A 22887-nucleotide genomic window follows, 5' to 3' on the forward strand; every position below is an offset into this window, starting at 1 on the left:
AAAGCAAAAACAATACGACAAATGGGGTCCTGAGCTGATGATGTCGTCGTGGCTTGTGCAGCCCTTTCAGACAATTGTGATTAAGGGCTATATAAATAAACTTTGATTGATTGATTGAACTAACACGTGGGAGTTTTGCACCAACAGCTGACTAGCGACATTTTCAAAGGGCATGCAGAGTTATGTAGTTTGTAAAAAAAAAAAAAAAAAAAATATCAGGAGGTTGCTTACAGCCACACCCGTGTATGCAGAAGTTTGCCGCTTCACCCTATCGCGGATCGTAGTTTTCTAAGCATATCCGACGTATTTTTTTCGCATAAATTAAGTACTTTAATGCAAAAAAATTACCAAATATGGGAAAAAATATCAACACTATTGTAGTATTAGCCGCTAGATCATGGGTGTCAAACTCTGGCCAGCGGGCCAAAATTGGCCCGCCGTGTAATTTCACTTGGCCCTTGAGGCGATATCAAATTAACACTAGAGCTGGCCCGCCGATTATATATTGCGGCGGTGCCGCGGTAACACCCATTCACCGCTAATTCTCATACTTGCCAACCCTCCCGAGAGACTCCCAAATTTCAGTGCCCCTCCCGAAAATCGTCACGCCCGCTTTTCATCCAGTCCAACGAGTGCTGGCCCAGTCACATAATATGTGCGGCTTCTGCACGCACACACAAGTGAATGCAAGGCATAGTTGATCAACAGCGATACAGGTTACACTGAGGGTGGCCGTATAAACAACTTTAACACTGTTACAAATATGCGCCACACTGTGAACCCACATCAAACAAGAATGACAAACACATTTCGGGAGAACATCTGCACCGTAACACAACATAAACACAACATAACAAATACCCAGAATCTTTTGCAACACTAATTCTTCCGGGACGCTACAAGGTGTGTGTGTGTGTTTGGGGGGGGGGGAGAGCTAGTACTGCAAAGGGTTCTGGGTATTTGTTCTGTTGTGTTTATGTTGTGTTACGGTGCGGATGTTCTCCCGAAATGTGTTTGTCATTCTTGTTTGGTGTGGATTCACAGTGTGGCGTATATTTGTAACAATGTTAAAGTTGTTTATACGGCCACCCTCAATGTAATCTGTATGGCTGTTGATCAAGTGTGAGTTGCATTCACGTGTGTGTGCGTACAGAAGCCGCACATATCTTGTGACTGGGCCGGCACTTTGTTAAAATGGATGAAAAGCCTTCATCTATGACAGATCGTAGAGGACGTTAAAGGCAGTGCCTTTAAGGCACGCCCCCAAAACTGTGATCCGGGTGGACTACGAGATATAATGACTGATGAACACCTTCATTCGATAATGAAGGTTGCCTCAGCTCAAAGCCTGAGCCCCGACATTAATGAACTAGCATCCAAGAAAATATGGCAGGTATCTGGCTTGGGCACATCAGATTAGATCAGTGTGTTGCAAACTGAGCAGTTTAAAGTCCTGAATGGTTGTTTTATTCATTGTTATTTTATTTTCAAATGTATTAGCCTGTGGAAAAAGTTAATGTTATTTACCTCAGAAGGCTCCAAACAGAAAAGAGGCATTCAATTTTTATTTAAATTGTATTTGATATGCCATTGATATTTTTAATTATTATTATTATTATTTGAAACTCAATTTTGCATGTCACTATAAAGTTATATAAGCCTTGCTTGTTCAATATTCAATGCAAAACTTGTTTGGGTCCCTATTAAAAGGTTAATTTGTTCAACCTTTGTTCAGTTTTAAATTTTGGCCCACTCTGTATTTGAGTTTGACACCCTTGCGCTAGATGGAAGAAAAACCAATCAAAGCAAACTGTTTAGTAACATGGCCGCTGATTGACTTTACGAGTATAAATGTGACGATGTGGGTGTTACTACGCTGTTAAAAACCTATTTAAAAGTTTTTTTTAAATTTGGGATGTGAATCTTACAACTCACGATTCTATTCCGATTCTTGGAGTGACGATTCGATTCCTATTAGATTCAAAACTATTCTCGCAGTTTATTTGTGGGTATAACAATTAAAGCTCCTCTTGGCTGCTGACGTACAACACGTACGAAGTACAGAGATGGCCGCAAAAACTATTTAGGGCCCGCATGTCCCATTGTATAAGGACTCCCAAAGGGAGTCCTTATACAATGGGACATAAGGACCTATTGAATTTGTAAGGTTTTATTATTCTTTATTCTTTATTCTTCCGCCGCCACTTTAAACTGTAATTTGACCCACTTAACATGCTTCAAAACTCACCATATTTGACCCACACATCAGGACCTGCGAAAATTGCCTTTTTTTTAAAAAACCGAACCACAAAACTCAAAATTGCGCTCTAGCGCCCCCTACGAAAAAAAACAACTAGACTGCCTGTAACTCCCACTAGGAAGGTCGGAGAGACATGAAACAAAAACTTTTATGTAGGTGTGACTTAGACCTAGATTTCATAATAGTATATTCTCGGGCAAAAATCAACAGGAAGTTGGCAATTCCCCCTTCAAGACAAAAAAGTACTAAAAACAGTCACTTTTGCCTCTTTGAGCTGTAATTTGACCCCCTTAACATGCTTCAAAACTCACCGAACTGAACACACACATCAGGACTGGCAAAAATTGTGATCTAATAAAAAAACCTAACCCCAAATCTCAAAATTGTGCTCTAGCGCAATTTTTTAATGAAACGCACAAAAAACTGCTCCTCGGATGACAAACCTGCCTGTAACTCTCCCTGGGAAGGTCGGAGAGACATGAAACAAAAACCTCTATGTAGGTCTCATTTAGACCTACATTTCATAAATTGACAACCCCTGCTATTCCCCCTTCAAAACAATTTTTTTGTAAAAACCGGTCACCTTCCTTCAAAAACTATCTCCTCTGAGCGCGTTTGTCGTTTCGGCTTCAAACTAACACAGGAGAGAGATTAAACCCTTGTGTATAAAATAACAGAACAGCGTTTTAATACCTGCTCCGGTTTTGATTTTATGACCCTTCAAAGACCCGCTGCGCTGATGCTGCTGCGCTGCTGTTTTTTTAAGATGGCTGCTTAAAAGCAGGAAGCACCAACGTGCCCACACAATGCAGACAAGGTAGGTACACTAGACAAAAGTCTTGGGACACTTGAGACTAAAAGTAGACAAAAGTATTGGGACACTTAGGACTAGCACCTGCCAAATACGCGGGCCCGACCAATGCTGCTTGCAGCTTTAATTTTAGAAATTGATTCTCAATTTTTTATTATTATTTATATTTAATTTCTTCAAGAAACGATGAATCAACTTTGAATCGGAATACTTGAAAATTGCGTTTCGGATGTGATTTATCATCCAGCTACTTTTCTTGAGCAACCTTATTTCTTATGCTCTCGCTAAGAAAATATTCGATTAATAATTCCTACTTTAGTAGAAATATTCACCATGGTCGTGCCCAGAAACAATTACCCGTGACAAACAAGGGTTTACTTTACTGTATTTACTTTTACACACCACAGATGGACCTTTATTAGAGTATGGGTGGCCATGGTAGATGTACTTGGAGACAGGATAATAATGTAAGGCTTACCAAAGTACGGCTCATTCTGACAACCTTTAATCTTCACTCCTCGAGGGCCCGTTTCAATGAGGAAGTGTCTCACCAAATGTTCCAGAGGGTCGCCCACTGTAGCGACAGAGTAATACACTGAGATCTCTGCACAACTTTGAGATCAAACAGCAAAGTAAGAACATAATCTGGTTTTGTTGTTTTTTTTTACCTTTGCTGCTGTGGTTGTTGATGTTAGGAGGGGGCGTGGCCACCTTCAGTGCCAGGCCATAAGCCCCTTGGAAGGAATTACTATCCCGGATCAGGAAGGTTCCAGGGTCTCTTTCCTTCAAAGCAGCGATTGCTACGGTTAAACGAAAGCAAGGTGTTAGCGACTGGAGTGGTGGAACACACAGTAGCTCTTTTTAGACTTAGGGTAAGAGCAAAACCTTTTGTTTGGGGGAAATATGTGACCTGAGATTCTAAATTCCAGCTCATCAGCATGACTTTGTCTGGCGTTTATCAACAAGGATTAACTGCACTTTTTTTAACCTGGCGTCAACAAGGAATGTTAAGAAAAGAACTAAGTGGACCTAGATTAAAGCAGTAAGGCAACACTAAATTGGCCCTAGGGTGTGAATGTGGTCAGTCTATCTGTGTTGGGGCGACTTGTCCAGGGTGTACCCCGCCTTTTGCCAGAATGCAGCTGAGATAGGCTCCAGCACCCCCCGCGACCCCGTAAGGGACAAGCGGTAGAAAATGGATGCATGGATGGACTACAATGTCAGTTCTTTAGTAGTGAACTAGTTACTCTTGTGCGTAGACATTGTGTCGTTGATGTTGCATGTGAAATGTCCGCTGAAACGCGGTAATGCACGTGTGGAGGGGGGCGTGGCCTGCGGGCCTGCCGCGGAACGGGGCGTTGCCAGGACCGGCTTCGAAGACAGCGACAGGTGCGTGGAAGGCCAAGGTGGGCCTTGTTATCTAATCACCTGTCGCCTTTATTAGCAGCAGCCGTGATGAGACGAGTAGTCGGGGTTGGAGGTGCTGCTGAGCGGACGCAGCAGACAAAGACACTTTGCTGAAAAGCAAAAGCCTCTGCACCTTTTTATGACAATAAAACAGTGTTATACCCTGAAATTCCTGGCTCTCCTGGCAGTGTGTGGTGGTCTGGCTTGTTGGGCGCCAAATGTAGAGGTTGCCCTCTAGTGGGTTCTTCGGACCACCACACACTGCCAGGAGAGCCAGGAATTTCAGGGTATAACACCGTTTTATTTTCATAAAAAGGTGCAGAGGCTTTTGCTTTTTAGCAAAGTGTCTTTGTCTGCTGCGTCCTCCAACCGCGACTACTCGTCTCATCACGGCTGCCGCTAATAAAGGCGACAGGTGATTAGATAACAAGGCCCACCTGGGCCATCTACGCACCTGTCGCTGTCTTCGAGGCCGGTCCTGGCAACACCCCGTTCCGCGGCAGGCTCGCAGGCCACGCCACCCTCCACAGCACGTTTTTAAACATGAATTTTTGCGTCAAAATATAAATTCTGCGTTTTTTAATAAAATGAAAAAAACGAATAGGATCCAAACAAAATGTGTTGAACGCTCGCCTCGGCCGCAGGTACTGGCTGTTCCTCTTGCCTAAACACAGCACTGACTTGCAGGAAGAGGAGACGATCAAGAGCACCGAAACAAGCTCGCTAGTTAGCTAACCATTTTGCTAGCTTACTTACTCTGTTTGCTTTCAGAGTCACAACGTTGACGACTCTCTATTTTGATGCTAATCATATTTGGATGATTACTATCTGAACACTGTTAGTTCCGAACCAGTTGTAGTTCTAGATCAGCGGTGTCAAAATCGTTTACACTAATGGCCACATCGCAGTTATGTTTGGCCCCACAGGGCTGCTTCTAACAGTGAATACTATTATTACACAATTTTTTTATGCATTTTATTTGTAGATTTTTTTTAAAACTAAAATGTAAAAAAAATATTGTAAGTTTCAATAATTTCACCTCAATTTTTGGTGTGTATTACTGTAAATGGAAAAACAGTACTGCTGTTTTTATGGTAAAAAATAAATAAAGGCAGTTCAGTTGCCAGAATTTTACTGTAAAATTTACATTCGTTTTTTTTTTATGTTAAAAAAAAAACTGCAATTTTACAGTAAAATTTTGGCACCTGAGCTGCCAGTTTGTTTTTAAGTTTTTTTACCGCAAATTAACAACTGTAGATTTTTCGGTGTATAACTGTAAATGCCAAAACGGCACCACAGTTAATTACAGTAAAAAAAAAAAAACTGTTTTTTTCATTTAGAGAAAAATGCTGTAAAAACCACAGTAAATTTCACAATTTCCCCATGAAATCAATTGCTACATTTACTTTGCACAATTTGATGGATAACTTGCTTAGAAATCATTATTAGTATTTATTTATATTTAAAAAATGGTTTGAATGTTTGATAACAAATGTTTGCATAATTAGACAATATTTAAGTTAACATAATTTACATATATATTTTTTCTCCCAAAATAGAAATAAATAATACATTTAGTAAGAAAAGTTACAGTACTTTATTGATACATATTATTTCCAGGCTTTCGAGGGCCAAATAAAACGAAGTGTGTTCTAGAGTATTTCTTAGTAGCCAGCGAGAAAGTATATTTTTGACGTGACGGATGTAAACAGAGGTCACAACACCGGAAATATATCACCCGAGGGGGCGTGGCTACAGGATAGAGTTGCCAAATCAGAGTTTTTAGCATGCATGTAATACAATTTTACATGACATTTTCAATGGTAATAATGTTAGTACATTATTTGGTAGAAAAACAAATAGTTGTGTGGTACATTACATGGGACATGTAAGTGTCAAAAAGACAGCCAAAAGAGGTTGGTAGATGAGAATAAATGTAAAGGTAAAATATATTGCAGGAAATGTAGTCTTGATTTTCAAAATTGTATTTCGGGATTTGCGTGGCAGCACTTTGTGCTGATGGAAATGTTCCTTGTTTGTTTATCTCAATTGTCCTCAAAAGATGCTCACATCCCTGTACATTAAGAGCTGTACTCTCTCAATGTCCAAATATGAACAGTGGTTTTTACACTTACTATGGTTATGATGCAGGTTTTGCATTGACACTGGAACAGATTATTTCAATGTCCATGACTTCCTATGGTACAAAACCCAAAACCAGTAAAGTTGGCACGTTGTGTAAATGGTAAATAAAAACTGAATACAATGATTTGCAAATCCTTTTCAACTTATATTCAATTGAATAGACTGCAAAGACAAGATACTTAACGTTCAAACTGGTGAACTTTGTTTCTTTTTGCAAATATTAGCTCATTTGGAATTTGATTCTTGCAACATGTTTCAAAAAAGCTGGCGCAAGTAGCAAAAAAGACTGAGAAAGTTGAGGAATATTCATCAAACACTCATTTGGAACATCCCACAGGTGAACAGGCTCATTGGGAACATGATTGGGTATAAAAGTAGATTCCATGAAATGCTCAGTCATTCACAAACAAGGACGGGGCGAGGGTCATCACTTTGTCAACAAATGCATGAGCAAATTGTCCAACAGTTTAAGAACAACATTTCTCAATGAGCTATTGCAAGGAATTTAGGGATTTCATCACCTACGGTCCGTAATATCATCAAAAGGTTCAGAGAATCTGGAGAAATCACTGCACGTAAGCAGCAATGCCCGTGACTTTCAATCCCTCAGGCGGTACTGCATCAAAAAGCGACATCAGTGTGTAAAGGATATCACCACATGGGCTCAGGAACCTTCAGAAAACCACTGTCAGTAACTACAGTTCGTCACTACATCTGTAAGTGCAAGTTAAAACTATACTATGCAAAGCGAAAGCCATTTATCAACAACACCCAGAAACGCCGCGAGGTCATCAAAGATGGACTGATGTAAATTGGACGTGTCCACATTTCAAATCGGCGTGTCTTCCTTCTGTTTTTATTTACGATTTACACAACATGCCAACTTCACTGGTTTTGTAAAAGGTGTTGCAATAAAAGCTTTACCTTGCTCCCTGGAGATGCCGGACTTGTACCAGAACCTGGAACTATCCTGGACAAACTTCACACTGACTCTATTCCCGTTCTCACGCTCCTCCGACCCAAAAACGTCGTTGTCAGGGGGTGCGATCTCCCCCACCGTGGGCGAGAAGGTGACGTGGTGCTGATGCTGAGCGGTGCCTGACTTCACGGTCTCCGGCCCATCACTGGGTGACCCGGGCTGGGAGGGTGCGTGTCTCTTCTCCGGCAGGGGCGGCTGAGGGTGAGGAAGTGGAATGGAGATGGTGGAGTAGCCGGAGGTGGATGGCGGCTGGAGCTGTGCCGAGGAGTAGCAGTGTTTCTTGTTGCCGTCTATGGCGGGATTGTGCTCTAGGTGGTGGTGGTGAGGAGCATGGTTGGAATGGTGGACTTCAGAGCCGCTCATCATGAGCTTTCGACCCAGCGTGGCAAAACCAGGAACTGGGCTATCAGAGACAGGGGAGCCCTCCGTGCTACTTGGTGCAACCTGGACGGAAGCTGCTGGATGTGGAGATGTCGGTGCACTTGTGGTATCTGGGCTGCTTTTGGGGGGCGGTGGAGAACATCCATTGACCTGTGCGTTGGTGGCTTGAGTCTGGCTCGGAGGGTGGCACACCGCCTGGGACGCTGAGAACGGCACGGCGGCAGCCTCGGACGGGTGTGGAGTCTCCAGGGTGGGAGGTTGGTGGCGGTGGTCCGATGGATGTGAGGCGACAGAGTCCAGACAAGTGTTGTGTGTTGATGACGGCGCCACCTGGCTGCAGTGCTGCGGTTGTGTTGTCGAGGGCGGGACAGTCGGTGCGGTGCTGTGGTTGTGGGATTCTGAGTGCGACGGTTTGCCATTCGCCACATGTGGCGAGGATGAGGAGTCAGTGCTGTTAACTGATGGGATTTCTGAGGACTGCTGGACGATGTTTTCAGAGGAATAATGTCCATTCTGAGGTTGGGAGGCCACAGAGTCACTGCTGATGACTGCTTTACGGACGTCATGTTCTCTCCCTGGACTGGGACTAAAATAGAGAAATGAAAGTTATCGTTTCATTATTCCTGTCTACAGCTTTTAGAAATATTCACATTTAAAATCCATGAGTGTTTCTAGCAAACAAGACAACACAAATGTTAAAAAATGCCTGCCCACCACCCAGGGAAACCAGGTAGAAACATAGCACACTGTTAAAGCTTAACCAATTTTTACCATCCATCTTCTTCCGCTTATCCAAGTTCGGGTCGTGGGGGCAGCAGCCTAAGCAGGGAAGCCCAGACTTCCCTCTCCCCAACCACTTCATCCAGCGCTTCCCGGGGGACCCCGAGGCGTTCCCAGGCCAGCCGGGAGATGTAGTCTTCCCAACGTGTCATGGGTCTTCCCCGTGGCCTCCTACCGGTCGGACGTGCCCTAAACACCTCCCTAGGGAGGCGTTAGGGTGGCATCCTGACCAGATGCCCGAACCACCTCATCTGGCTCCTCTCCATGTGGAGGAGCAGCGGCTTTACTTTGAGCTCCCCCCGGATGACAAAGCTTCTCACCCTATCTCTAAGGGAGAGCCCTGCCACCCGGCGGAGGAAACTCATTTCGGCCGCTTGTACCCGTGATCTTGTCCTTTCGTTCATAACCCAAAGCTCATGACCATAGGTGAGGATGGGAACGTAAATCGACCGGTAAATTGAGAGCTTTGCCTTCCGGTCCAGCTCCTTCTTCACCACAACGGATCGATACAGCGTCCGCATTACTGAAGACGCCGCACCGATCCCGCCTGTCGATCTCACGATCCACTCTTCCCTCACTCATGAACAAGACTCCCAGGTACTTGAACTCCTCTGCTTGGAGGAGACGCTGCCCTATTTTTTACCATAACAATGTAAAAGGTTAATACGGGCCTCTCACCTTTTTTTTATAATAGGCGTTTGTTTTAATGAATATTTAGGCCTACTACGCTACTGTATTTGAATGTTTGTTTAAGTGTTTTCTGATGTAGGACTGGGTGAAAACCACGGCACTAGATAATGTCACACGTTTCTTCTGACACAAGCCAAAAAGCTATGTTTTTACACATTCATTCAGTTTTTGAAAGTATTCACGCTGGCTGGAGTTTTGTTCAAATATGCGTGTTGGTAAAGACCTAGCCTAAAATCAGGGGATACCTTTCCGGTGTGCGAAGAGGACTGCTAGAGTGGACGGGCGTGGACGGTCCAGACATGTCGGACGGGGTGGAACAAGCACCCTGACCATCTCTGTGGGCCCTCCTGAAGGATCCGTTGGTGATGTGGTCTCTCCAGCCAACACTTTCATTGGAGTTCCGAAGGCCGTCTATAAGTGGAAGTGAACAAACCGCAACGTTTAGTCGCAGCAGGAAACAAACACGTACGTCTGCATGACTCACCAGTGTGTGAGTCAGGGCCGTATGACTGCGGCGCGTCTGGATGTGGACGGTGGTGGTTGTGGTTATGCTCAGCTGACCCGTTGCTATGGCTGCAGGGTCCCGGTGCGGAGGATGGGGGCAGCGGCGAAGTGGACTCGGACTGGTAGCCCGAGGCGTAGCCCCTGCTCTCGGACGGCGATGGCTGGTACGGTGAACATGGACACGCCTGTCGGGGCGTCTGGTAGCCACTGCTGCTGCTGCTGTACTTGAGGTCGAGGTGGGAATGAGCGTGGGAGCGCGAGGCCTCAGGATATGCGGGGTGGCATGACGGCAAGGGATCAAAGGTGAAGGCGGGGTGATTGTGACCCTGTGGGCCGTAGGAGGGAGTGACGTCCCTCCTGTGCCAGTAGTCCGCCTCCCTTTCTCTTTCCCACTGAAGCTCCGCCTCCCTGTCTCGCTCCCAAGGGAGGGACAACTCCCGGCCTCGTCTCTCCCAGTGGATCTCCGAGCTTCCTCCTCTTCGTAGGCCCGCCTCCCTCTGCTGAAGCTCCGCCTCTCGGTCCCAGTGGAAACTGTCGCCGCGGTCGAGCCTCAAGCCGTGATAGGCCGCCGCTTCTTCTCTCCTGATGCTGCAGTCTCTGCACAGGCAGCCAGGGGGCGGCAGCCCGTCCATTAGCATTATGTCGTGGTAGGGCGCGTTGGCGGTGGACTTGGCGTGCGGATGGTGGTGGCTGTGAGGCGGAGGAAGATGATGGTAGGGGCCGTAGTCGTCCTCTCGGTAGCAAAGGCGAGACGGTGCGGACAGAGGGTGGTGATGGGCGTGGCTGTGGGCGTCAAGGGAAGGGTAGGGACAGTGGTGCCGTGACGACGGGGCCTCCGAGCAGGAGCGGTGCAGGAAGTGTTGCTGGTTGCTCTGGCGATCCCACACCAGATCTGGAGGTGGGAGAGAGTGCTGCGGATGTGGACTGTAGTGCTGGCACAGGTCCATGTGTGAGGGCTGGGCAGCCGGGTTGGGGCTGTGAGAAGGAGTCGCCCGGTGGTGCCCGTTGGTACCGGGCGCCCGATCAAGGCAGTAACCATTGGGCATAAGGAGAGTGCGGTCACACCCGGGTTCCGCACATCGCTGGGACCGGTATCCTGCCCGGCAGGAACAGGATCGACTCAGCCCGGGCGTCTCATTCCGTTCTGAAGGTGAGGAATCGCCGTCATCTAAGATGGCCGTCTCTCGGTCTGCATCCCTGCTTCCCTCTATGCCTCCCAGGAGACGCTCCAGCTCCTCTCGCTCCTGCCTGGTCGGAGGCGGTGGACGTATGGGGTCTTCGTGGTGGTCCGGGTGCATGAATGACTGATTGAAAGGGCTGGAATGGGCTGAGAGGGCGGAGTCGGAACGTTGAGGGAGGAAATGATCGGGTCTATCCTCCGCTCCGGGGCTGCTGCCGTTGGTTGATGAGAGAGAACCAGAACTTTGACCGCGGCGCTTCTTTATCTGAGCGTAGAGACTTCCATCTACAGGACCTCTCGTGTGGGCGATGTCTGTCACCAACACAGAAACGTTGATACCTTTTCATTCATTGTCTCACACAGCTGAGACACGGTCATGTTTTACCCTCAAGACTGTCCTGGTATCTCTGGTTGAAGTTCTCGTAAGAATCCCAGCGAACGACTGGGTCCGCCGTGTTGTAATCCACCGTGACAGCCGGGTCGTTTTTGTGGTACTCGCGCCCTGCGGAGAGACAAACACTTGAAATTCATGTCCTGCGATCAAGTTAATCCAATTGACAAGAGAAACCATCGGCCAGGGCTGCAACGATTAGTATACATTGTCGACTATAAAAATTGTCGGCGACAAATATATTTGTCAACAAAGGTCGTGATGTCACGATTCGTGTTTTTACAGACGCACTTCCACCACTCGCAGTAGTATCGTATGTTAAAATCATAAAAACCTTGCTCATTTTGCAAAGCGGACCTTGTTTTTATGACAATACATCTGTGTTATGCGAGCATTCAAAGCGGAGACATGATGTCGAACATTAGTGAGAGGAAGTTGTGTGAAAAGCTCATGGTGCCCAAGACCAGACTTAAAACCAGGGGAGACAGGGCCTTCTCTGTGGTCGGCCCTAAGCTCTGGAACATTCTGCCCTTCCATGTTCCAACTGTTCCCACTGTGGAGTGTTTTAAGTCTCGTCTTAAGACCTACTTTTATTCTTTGGCTTTTAACACTATGTGAGTTGTGTGGTCCTCTGTGTTTTTACATTTTGATTTATATTTATTGTTTTAATTGGTTTTACCTTTTAAAATCGTTTTTAATGATATTTATTTTTATATTGGTTTTATATTTGTTTTTGTTTTTATTCAGTTATTGGTGGAGCTAAGGATAATATTTGAATGTTGTTTTTAATATTGTTGTGCAGCACTTTGGAAACATTTTTGTTGTTTAAATGTGCTATATAAATACATTGGATTGGATTGGATTGAGAAATAGATTTACCGTATTTTCCGCACTATAAGGCGCACCTAAAAACCACAATTTTTCTCAAAAGCTGACAGTGCGCCTAATAACCCGGTGCGCTTTATTACGATTCATTTTCATAAAGTTTCGGTCTCGCAACTTCGGTAAACAGCCGCCATCTTTTTTCCCGGTAGAACAGGAAGCGCTTCTTCTTCTACGCAAGCAACCGCCAAGGAAAGCACCCGCCCCCATAGAACAGGAAGCGCTTCACCCGCCCCCATAGAACAGGAAGCGCTTCACCCGCCCCCATAGAACAGGAAGCGCTTCACCGCCCCCGGAAGAAGAAGAAAAAACGCGCGGATATCACCGTACGTTTCATTTCCTGTTTACATCTGTAAAGACCACAAAATGGCTCCTACAAAGGACAAGGATCCGGTTCATAAAAAGACGCAATCTCTCCATCCGCACACGGATTACTACCGTATTTCACAGCAACTGATATTCCTGTGAACTGCACTGTGGAACGGGAGCACGTACGGTGAATATTCGCACCACAGAGAATGAGGAGTCATCCTTCACTGTGGTTCTAGCTTGCCATGCTAACTTCCACCCATCCAAAAGAGACCTTTCCAGCCGGCGTCATCATAAAAGCTAACTCGAAGGGATGGATGGATGAAGAAAAGATGAGCGAGTGGTTAAGGGAAGTTTACGCGAAGAGGCCGGGTGGCTTTTTTCACACAGCTCCGAAGGCGAACACACCTTCACTAAGACGGGCAGATAGCGCCGGTCGACATACGCCAACATCTGCCAGTGGATCGTAAATGCCTGGGCAGATAGTTTCGGTCACAACTGTGGTCCGAGCTTTCCGGAAGGCAGGATTCACAGAACTGCTGCACAACAACAGCGACACTGAATCCGATGACTTCTACGAGGCGGAGCCGGCCATTTTTGGATCCCACGCTTGCGCAACTTTTCAATTCGGACACCGAAGACGAAGAATTCGAAGGATTTACGAATGAAGAATAACTTCAGAAGGTGAGCGCTATGTTTATTTTGTGTGTTGTGACATTAACGTTCGAGCAACATTATGTTGCTATTTATTGCTCTCCACCATTTTGAATTTTACTATGTTTGTGATTGCACATTTGCGTACATTTTGGGACAGAGTTGTTAGAACGCTGGTTTTCAATATATTATTAAAGTTTGACTGAACTATCTGACTGTTTTTTTGACATTCACTTTAGCGCAGCGTTTTTTTGACATTCACTTTAGCGCAGCGTTTTTTTGACATTCACTTTAGCGCAGCGTAGGCGCGGCTTTTAGTCCGGGGCGGCTTATTGGTGGACAAAATTATGAAATATGTAATTCATAGAAGGTGCGGCTAATAATCCGGTGCGCCTTATAGTGCGGAAAATACGGTAACTATCTTTTTAGCCAAAGTCAGTCAGCTAAACTTTTTTCAAGTACTTTTTAAAGCAGCCTCAATTTGCCATGCCGTTAAAAATGGCAAATTGACAAACGCGAACCGTGCATACACACACACACACAGACACACACAGACCGACCGACAGGCACCAATGCAGAGGTATCATAAGATAAACATACAATCTATTAAATAGCCAACGTTTTAATAATTAATCAAATATATAATTCTACACATTGAGTCTATTAGAGTGCTAAAACTGCCAAGAGTTAATCAATAGTCAATATACTAGTGTGCAGCTTTTTAGACATCACAAAATGCTTTTCTTTTGGAGGAAGTTAGACTTTGTGGTTTGTTTTCATTGCTGCTATTTTAACTGTTTTTTTTTATATACATAAAGCACAAAAAGCAGCACTATCACAGTATAAATATTTATGAATTAATTAGTCATCTTTGTTGTTCATAAGTACATGCCTAAAATAACTTAAGATGCATTTAAAAGTTGATAGAAAAACTAGAGCCATTACGCTTTATTATCCGACTAATCGTTGACTAATCGACTATGAAATTAATCGTTAGTTGCAGGATTTACCAGACCACTACGTACTGATCAGTAGGGATCGATTGGCCACCGATCAATATCGGCTGACTTGCTTTGAAAAAGTATGTGGTCGCCATTACTGATTCATGCCTTTTAATCACAAACGTTGATCCCCTCTGGCTGAATATTTATTTTTAGTCCCCCAGCTTGACGACGGCTAGCACCTGTCTGTGTCCCATACACCTCCATTACGACAAATATGCTCAATATCTTAAGTAATGTTAACACTGGAAGACAAGGCTGATTATGTCTTTAAGCTATCTGCAAAACTATTTTAAAACAACACCAAGAAAAAGGTGCTCAGTATAGTTTAAGAAGTGTAGATGGAAGCACATGTGTGTGTGTGTGCGTGTGTGTGTGTGTATATATATATATATATATATATATATATATATATATATATATATATATATATATATATATATAATACACACACACATGTATGTATACATATGCAGATATTAACAGGACATTTAACAAGTATCATAAAAGCATCATTATCAGGTAACGTTATCACTGGAGGACGAGGCTAAACATGTTACACACGCCGAGCAAGCCAGGAGCAGGCATGCTAATAGCAAAGCTAACCGCTAAGGTAGCTTCAAACTTTAAAAAAATGGCCATGCAACCAGCAGAAAGTAAGACGTAAAATTAATAAGTAGATTAATGAGTGAGAGAGAGGATAATACAACAACAACTGTTGGTGTGTCAGCATCGACAGTCAGTACACGACAAGGAGGGCGGCTCCATCCATAAATTGGTGATATCCATACCAAAGGTACACTGCAAAAAGTCAGTGTTCAAAAACAAGAAGAAAAAAAAATACTAAAATTAGGGGCATTTTATTTGAACCAAGCAAAATTATCTGCCAATAGAACAAGAAAATTTGGCTTGTCAAGACTTTCCAAAACAAGTAAAATTAGCTAACCTCAATGAACCCCTGAATACCTTAAAATAAGTATACTCTCACTAATAACAAGTGCACTTTTCTTGGTAGAAAAAAAATTAGACCTTTTTGCTCAATATGTTGACAAATATTCTTAAATGAAGTAAATGCTAGTGCCATTATCTTGACATAATGATATGCGCTCGGTAGAGATGCGCGGTTTGCGGACACAACCGCGGAGTCCGCGGATAAACCGCGGGTCGGGCGGGTAAAAATAGATTTTAAATAGATGCGGGCGGCGGTAGAACCAATTCAGAAATATATATACATAGTTAAATGTTGTTACCCACATACGAAAAACGAGCAGCACTCTTTGAAACAGTCAATTATTCATCAGGCACTGCAGCACAACACAACACAACAGAAGAAGAAGAAAAAAAGAAAAAGATGGCACCGCTTCCCAGCAACAAGTGGCGCAAGTGAGCGCTCCTTCAGCGCAGCAGGGCGCATTTTAGAGGCCAGGCGCTCTCGCCTGAATCCTGGCACTGTAGATGCCATTTTATTCCTGCATAGTGCTAACAAAAAAAAAAGTAAGTAGACATACGGTTGGATATGTTAAACGAATTAGTCTACGTTACCTAGGCTATAAGCCCATGTCTAACCTATATTGAGTTCGGTCAGCTAAATAATTTTGATGGTTACGTGTTGTTTGGGCGCACTACAATGCAAAGGAATTAAGGCAATTGCGTTGTTTATTGTGGGTTTTTTCTATTCGAGATATACTACTATGTGTGAATAATTATTTGGCCTCGCTTTCAAGTGAAGCGCATCTCCGATTGGCGACAATGTAAGGATATTTAGCCTGCTTTGTTTGTCGCGACCGTCTATTTTCATTATAATTCAAGTTTGATGATAAAGTGCAGTCTGATGGGTTTGATTTCCCCCCTTCAGCTATTTGCCTTGGCCAATAAGTTGCAGGTAATTTGTTATTATTTATTGAATTTATTTTTGTTTAAATAGGGATGACATACATTTGTTATTGTATAATTTAAGTTTGTGCGTGTGATTGACAGCCTAAGGCTTATGAGGCACATTTTTTTTATTTTTTTTTTATTTCAACTTAAAAACGTATGAGCCTATGCCTAGAACATAGGCTATGTGTTTATCTTTATTTTCCTGCCTGTCGTTGACAATGGAGATTGTCTGATATTTTGTCATGGCTGCAGATCAATCAATGAAGGTTCATCTTTGTCGCGAAATTGTTCACTGTTTCACTGTGCACTCCGCCCTCGTCCCTATTTGAGCATTATAACGTTAACAAGTTAATATTCATTGAAATAAATTCAGAAAATTTTTTTTACCTAACGAAAATATAGGCCTAGTCTTTCTAAAACATTTTTTTAACTTCTTAAAAGCCTCGTTCTGCTTGCTGCAACTGTGCACACAAAGTGTGAGGAACGCACTCCTGATCTGAGGGCATTGGCAACAATAGTCAACACTTTCTTAATGGAAATGACAATAATATTATAATAATGATAAATAATATTATCACGCATTAATATCTCTTAGCCACTAATGCGTGGCCAAGAGATATTAATGCGTGGCACGCATTGAATGTCTCTGCTCCATTGGATCAGTCTCCGTTCTTTAACAGGCAAAAGCTTTATAACCTCACTAATGCCTTGCATCGTCTATATTAGATATATAACAACGGGCGGGTGTGGTTTTGATAAAATGTTGGTTCGGGTGGATGGCGGATGGATGACGATTTTTGTGATGCGGTTGCGGATGAAATAATTGCCTATCCGCGCATCTCTAGCGCTCTGCATCATGATTTATTTTTTCATGCTTGAAGTAAGAAATGATTACTTTAAAAAAGTAGTTTTATACTTGTGAGTGTTGATGACACAGCTTTGCAACACTTGATATTCTAGTTTCAAGCATGTTTTACTCAATATAGGTCATCAAATCTCAGCTGTAATATCTTACTGAGATCATTTAGGACCAAAACACTTAAAACAAGTAAAACACTCTAACATCAAATCTGCTTAGTGAGAAGAATGATCTTATCAGACAGAAAATAAGCAAATATCACCCTTATTTGAGATATTTCATCTTATTTAGATTTCAGTTTTTGCAGTGCAGTATCAGTGATAAAATTGATATTTACGTTTTGTGGTCGTTTTTGTTTGTGTACAAACTCATGGAATCATTCCCTTAGTTCATTAAAATGCGTAGCAAATAGTAGTTTTTGCTTTTGTTTAGTTACTGTGTCACCATAAATAAATGAAAACATTTACAATTAGCACGTATTGGTATCGGCTGACCACACTCCGAGATGATCGGTATCGGCAGCATGAAACCCTGATAGGAACAGTCTTACTGATCACTAATCAATAAGGTCGAATGGAGCAGAACGACACCAACTGCAATTCTTTGAGTGAAAGAAGGGCAAATGCTGGACGTCCACCATTGTTGTCCTTTGTTACACGGTATAGCTCGGTTGGTAGAGTGGCAGTGCCAGCAACTTGAGGGTTCCAGGTTCGATCCCCGCTTCCGCCATCCAAGTCGCTGCCGTTGTGTCCTTGGGCAAGACACTTTACCCACCTGCTCCCAGTGCCACCCACACTGGTTTAAATGTAACTTAGATATTGGGTTTCACCATGTAAAGTGCTTTGAGTCACTAGAGAAAAGCGCTATATAAATATAATGCACTCACTTCACTACATGTCCGACTATTTACACAACCGCCCCTTTTCCCGCCTAAAACATGCCAGACCAGGATCCATCAAACCACATCAGAGCCGAACTAAACCGTGGCAATGTGGCGTTAGTTACCAAACGACGACACCAGATGTGATACTGACGATACATGCATGGTCAGGGGACGTGTGATAATTCATCACGAAGACACAATGGAAACTGACTTGATGTGGGTTAGGGGGGGAGGGGTCAGTCTAACTTGAACTGACGTTTCCCTTTACAACAATCTTTCAGGTTTTTACATCTAAGTCATACTTGCCAACCTTGAGACCTCCGATTTCGGGAGGTGTGTGGGGCGTGGTTGGGGGTGGGGGTGGGCGTGGTTAAGAGGGGAGGAGTATATTTACAGCTAGAATTCACCAAGTATATATAAGAAATACTTGACTTTCAGTGAATTCTAGCTATATATATATATTTATTTTATTATATATATATATAAATAAGAGAAATACTTGAATTTCAGTGTTCATTTATTTACACATATACACACACATAACACTCATCTACTCATTGTTGAGTTAAGGGTTGAATTGTCCATCCTTGTTCTATTCTCTGTCACTATTTTTCTAACCATGCTGAACACCCTCTCTGATGATGCATTATGCTACGTCTCCTTGTTGTGTGCGCAGTTGTGCACTGCACTCTCTAAAAGCCGTAGATGTTATTGTCACATATGCATGTACAGTAGATGGCAGTATTGTCCTGTTTAAGAGTGTCACAACATTGCTGTTTACGGCAGACGAACTGCTTTACGGTAGACGAAAACGTGACTGCTGTTGTTGTGTGTTGTTACCGCGCTGGGAGGACGTTAATGAAACTGCCTAACAATAAACCCACATAAGAAACCAAGAACTCGCCCTCGATCATTCTACAGTTATGACGTGATTGGGCAGGCACGCTATTTATATTGTGGGAAAGCGAACGTGAAAACAGGCTGTCGACACGTCACTCAGGTCCGCATGGAGCTGGAGGGGGCGTGGCCTCCAGCTCCGCCTGAATTTCGGGAGATTTTCGGGAGAAAATTTGTCCCGGGAGGTTTTCGGGAGAGGCGCTGAATTTCGGGAGTCTCCCGGAAAATCCGGGAGGGTTGGCAAGTATGATCTAAGTGCTTCCCAATAATGAAGTGCACCCACCTTTGATCTTCTCAGGTCCGGTGGAGAAGACAAACTCCACGGTGGCGTCAGATGGAAAACGCTCATCTTGGTGGGGTGGGGTGAACAGGAAACACAAACATTCAACGCTAAGTTAGACCCCTGTGGAGTAGCTGTCGTATTGTGTGATATAATATTGACGTTGCGGTAACAAATCACCACACAAGTTCTTAACACACCCGTGCAAGCTCCGTCCAGTTCTCCTTTGCCGAACCAGAGCTGTGCTCCGTGGATGGTGCAGGTGTGGAACTGCAGCCTGAACACCGTGTCCCTGTCAGCAGTCTGGGCTCGCCTGTGGTAGCATTTCACCTGCGGGGGCAGCAGAGAGTGAGGAGCAGTGTTGGGACTAACGCGTTACAAAGTAACGCTGTTATTTTCGGTGGTAACTAGTAATCTAACGTGTTATTTTTTATATTCAGTAACTCAGTTACCGTTACTACATGATGCGTCAGTGCGTTATTTTACGTTATTTTGTATGTAGTATCGACTAGAAACAGAAGATCTGAGTGTGTTTTATTGGAGTGCTGCGATGTCGTCCTTCTGTGTTACAAGGAAAATAAATGGCGGGGGCTCCCAGACCGTAGTTGAGGGGCGCAGGGGAGACGTTCCTCCAGGGCCTATGTAATTCGGGGCTAACAACCTTCACTTTACCCGGCAGTGGGTCTTTACAGCTAAAGGGTGAATGACGAGGCCGGCGGTTTGTTGCAACTTTGTGACTTTATTGGACGCAGCCATCCACCAAGCTAGAGCACCTGCACGCACTCACTGTTGCCGCTCGCTCACCTCTCTCGCCCACTCACTCACTGACGTCACTCACCTCACATGCTGTCAAATCTTAAAGGGTCACACACACACACACACACACACACAGGCTACTCTCATAACAATTAACAAGACATCATGGTGAAGCCAGAAGTCGAGTTTCTTAACATGGATACATTCTCAATACTTTTCTTTTGTCGAGCACAAAGAAAATACAATTTTAGTTCAATGTAAGTTGTGTCTTGGATCAAAGATCCCATCTACTTAAAGTTAAAGTTAAAGTGCCATTATGTTGCAGCTATTTAAAATAGTTTTGTCAATTTGTTCTGGGCTGAAATAAATTGGCCCTTTGAAACATATCTTTGTCTTTGTGTGTTGTATGTACAGCACATTGCTCAGCAGAGTTCAGTGATGCAAATGCATGTCAAGTTGATCAACAGATTATATTATTCTCCAGTGCAATAACAGTACTGAAATGAAGGCTAAAAGGGCATTCATGGGAGCCTTAAAAAAAAATTCAGGAAAAAAATAAGTAACTAAATAGTTACTTTTCACAGTAACGCATTACTTTTTGGTGTAAGTAACTGAGTTACTTTTTGAAATAACGTAACTAGTAACTGTAACTAGTTACTAGTTTTCAGTAACTAACCCAACACTGGTAAGGAGGGCGTGTGAAGGTACACAGCAGCGTTTACTACGGAAGTATTATTGCAGCAAAATGATATTGTAGTCCACTTCACGTGTGTGTGTCTGTTAGAGATGCGCGGTTTGCGGACACAACCGCGGAGTCCGCGGATTATCCGCGGGTCGGGCGGTTGAAATAAAAAAAAAATTAGATTTTATCCGTGGGTCGGGTCGGGCGGTTGAAATTTAAAAAAATTAGATTTTAAATAGATTCAGGCGGGTGGCAGTAAAACCAATTCGGAAATATATATACATAGTTAAATGTTGTTACCCACATACGAAAAACGAGCAGGCACCTGCAGCACGCCACAACAGAAGAAGAAAAAAAAAAGAGATGGCAACGCCGGCAGCAAACGTGGTACGCGATAAACTAAAAAAGGGAATACTAAAGACCAGGGAAAAAAAGGCCAGAAAAGTTCAGCGTGGACTCGTTTTTATGAGGTTGTAAATCAGGATGATAGTAATGCTGGCTACGTGATTTGCAAGAGCTGCGACGCTGTTTATGTCTACGACAGTCACAAAACCGGGACATCTAACATGGTGCATCACATTTGTGCAAAACCCCGAACCTCCACAAACACCCTGAGCATGAGCAGTTTCGTCCGCCGTGATCCCAGAAGAGAGCCACAGGATGTTAAAACAAGATAGAACGCAGCTGCCTGCAGCAGTTTGAGAGACGCGCGCGCGAGCGCGCTTGGAGGTGCGCTCAGCGCGGCTCCCAGATGATTGCGCACTGGTGTGCGTCTGGGCCGTGACAGCGTGGCACGCATTGAATGTCTCTGCTACATTGGATCAGTCTCCTTTCTTTAACAGGCAAAAGCTTTATAACCTCACTAATGCCTTGCATCGTCTATATTAGATATATAACAACGGGCGGGTGGCGGATGGCGGGCGGGTGCGGTTTTGATTAAATGTTAGTTCGGGTGGATGGCGGATGGTTGACGACTTTTGTGATTGGACCTTTTTTTCCTACGTTGTGTCTCAGTACTCAGATGTACACTATATTGCCAAAAGTATTTGGCCACCCATCCAAATGATCAGAATCACTGGACTGGACTCTAGAGCAGTGGAGACGTGTTCTCTGGAGTGATGAATCACGCTTTGCATCTGGCAATCTGATGGCCCAGTCTGGCTTTGGAGGTTGCCAGGAGAACGCTACATTTCGAACTGCATTGTGCCGAGTGTGAAATTTAGTGGAGGAGGAATTATGGTGTGGGGTTGTTTTTCAGGATTTGTGCTCGGCCCCTTAGTTCGAGTGAAAGGAACTTTGAATGCTCCAGGATACCAAAACGTTTTGGGACAATTCCATGCTCCCAACCTTGTGGGAACAGTTTGGAGCGGGCCCCTTCCTCTTCCAACATGGCCTCTCTTTGCCATACCTGCCAACAACTACGGTTTTCCCGTAATGAGTACGATTTTTGATCATCCAGTGGTAAAAAATCGAAGCTGTGTAGCGCAGGGGATAAAAATATACGGGAAACATTAACGATGATTGGTTGGTTTACATCAGGGGTGCTCATTACGTCGATCGCGAGCTACCGGTCGATCGTGGAGGGTGTGTCAGTCGATCACCAGCCAGGTATTAAAAAAATAGTCCTAAAAATGAGCGATCATAGATCTTCACTATGACGTCACTTTCGTCACTTGATTGACATTCACGGCACCCGAGGGTCTTCTGAGATGACGCTGGCTGCTGCCAGCTCATTAAAATTACCGACTGGAAGGCGAGAAACACTTTATTTCAACAGACTCTGGCGCCGTACCTGTCGTCAAAACTCCAAAGACCGACTGCACAGTTGCACAGTTGCGCTAACAAAATAAGAGTCTCAGAAAGCTGGCGTGCACAAGCTAGCAAGCTACGGAGTTTGCCGACAATGTATTTCTTGTAAAGTGTATACAAAGGAGTACGGAAGCTGGACAAATAAGATGCCAAAAACCAACCACTTTCATGTGGTATTGGACAGAAAGGAGGACTTTTTTTCTCCTCCATTCGAAAATGCGGACGTTATCAGCACCACTGTCTGATTCCAATCAATGCAAGTCATCAGAATCAGGTAATACACCAACTTATATTCTTGTCTTCATGAAAGAAAGGAATCTATATGTGTTAAACATGCATGTATTATCTTTAAACACCTTTAACTTATTAACAATATTAACTATATGTGTTAAACATGCTTGTATTATCTTTAAACACCTTTTAACTTGTTAACAATATTAACTATATGTGTTAAACATGCTTGTATTAT

The 22887-nt window shown here is 43.9% G+C and overlaps 1 protein-coding gene across 3 annotated transcripts in view; it reads right to left on the bottom strand.

The window, feature by feature from the left end:
• The window catches only part of tns2a (tensin 2a), a 220920-nt gene that overhangs the window by 9158 nt on the left and 188875 nt on the right, over nt 1–22887 (bottom strand). For all 3 annotated transcript variants that reach the window (XM_061974002.1, XM_061973993.1, XM_061974011.1), the window contains exons 15-22: nt 19372–19501; nt 19175–19240; nt 11523–11639; nt 9938–11449; nt 9699–9864; nt 7548–8569; nt 3740–3871; nt 3550–3645 (exon numbers count right to left, since the gene is read on the bottom strand). In XM_061974002.1, the coding sequence (XP_061829986.1) occupies nt 3550–3645; nt 3740–3871; nt 7548–8569; nt 9699–9864; nt 9938–11449; nt 11523–11639; nt 19175–19240; nt 19372–19501 (3241 nt within the window). The remainder of the gene's footprint in view (nt 1–3549; nt 3646–3739; nt 3872–7547; nt 8570–9698; nt 9865–9937; nt 11450–11522; nt 11640–19174; nt 19241–19371; nt 19502–22887) is intronic.

This window comes from Nerophis lumbriciformis, linkage group LG01 (genome assembly GCF_033978685.3).
Source record: "Nerophis lumbriciformis linkage group LG01, RoL_Nlum_v2.1, whole genome shotgun sequence".
NCBI classification, from domain to species: Eukaryota; Metazoa; Chordata; class Actinopteri; order Syngnathiformes; family Syngnathidae; genus Nerophis; species Nerophis lumbriciformis.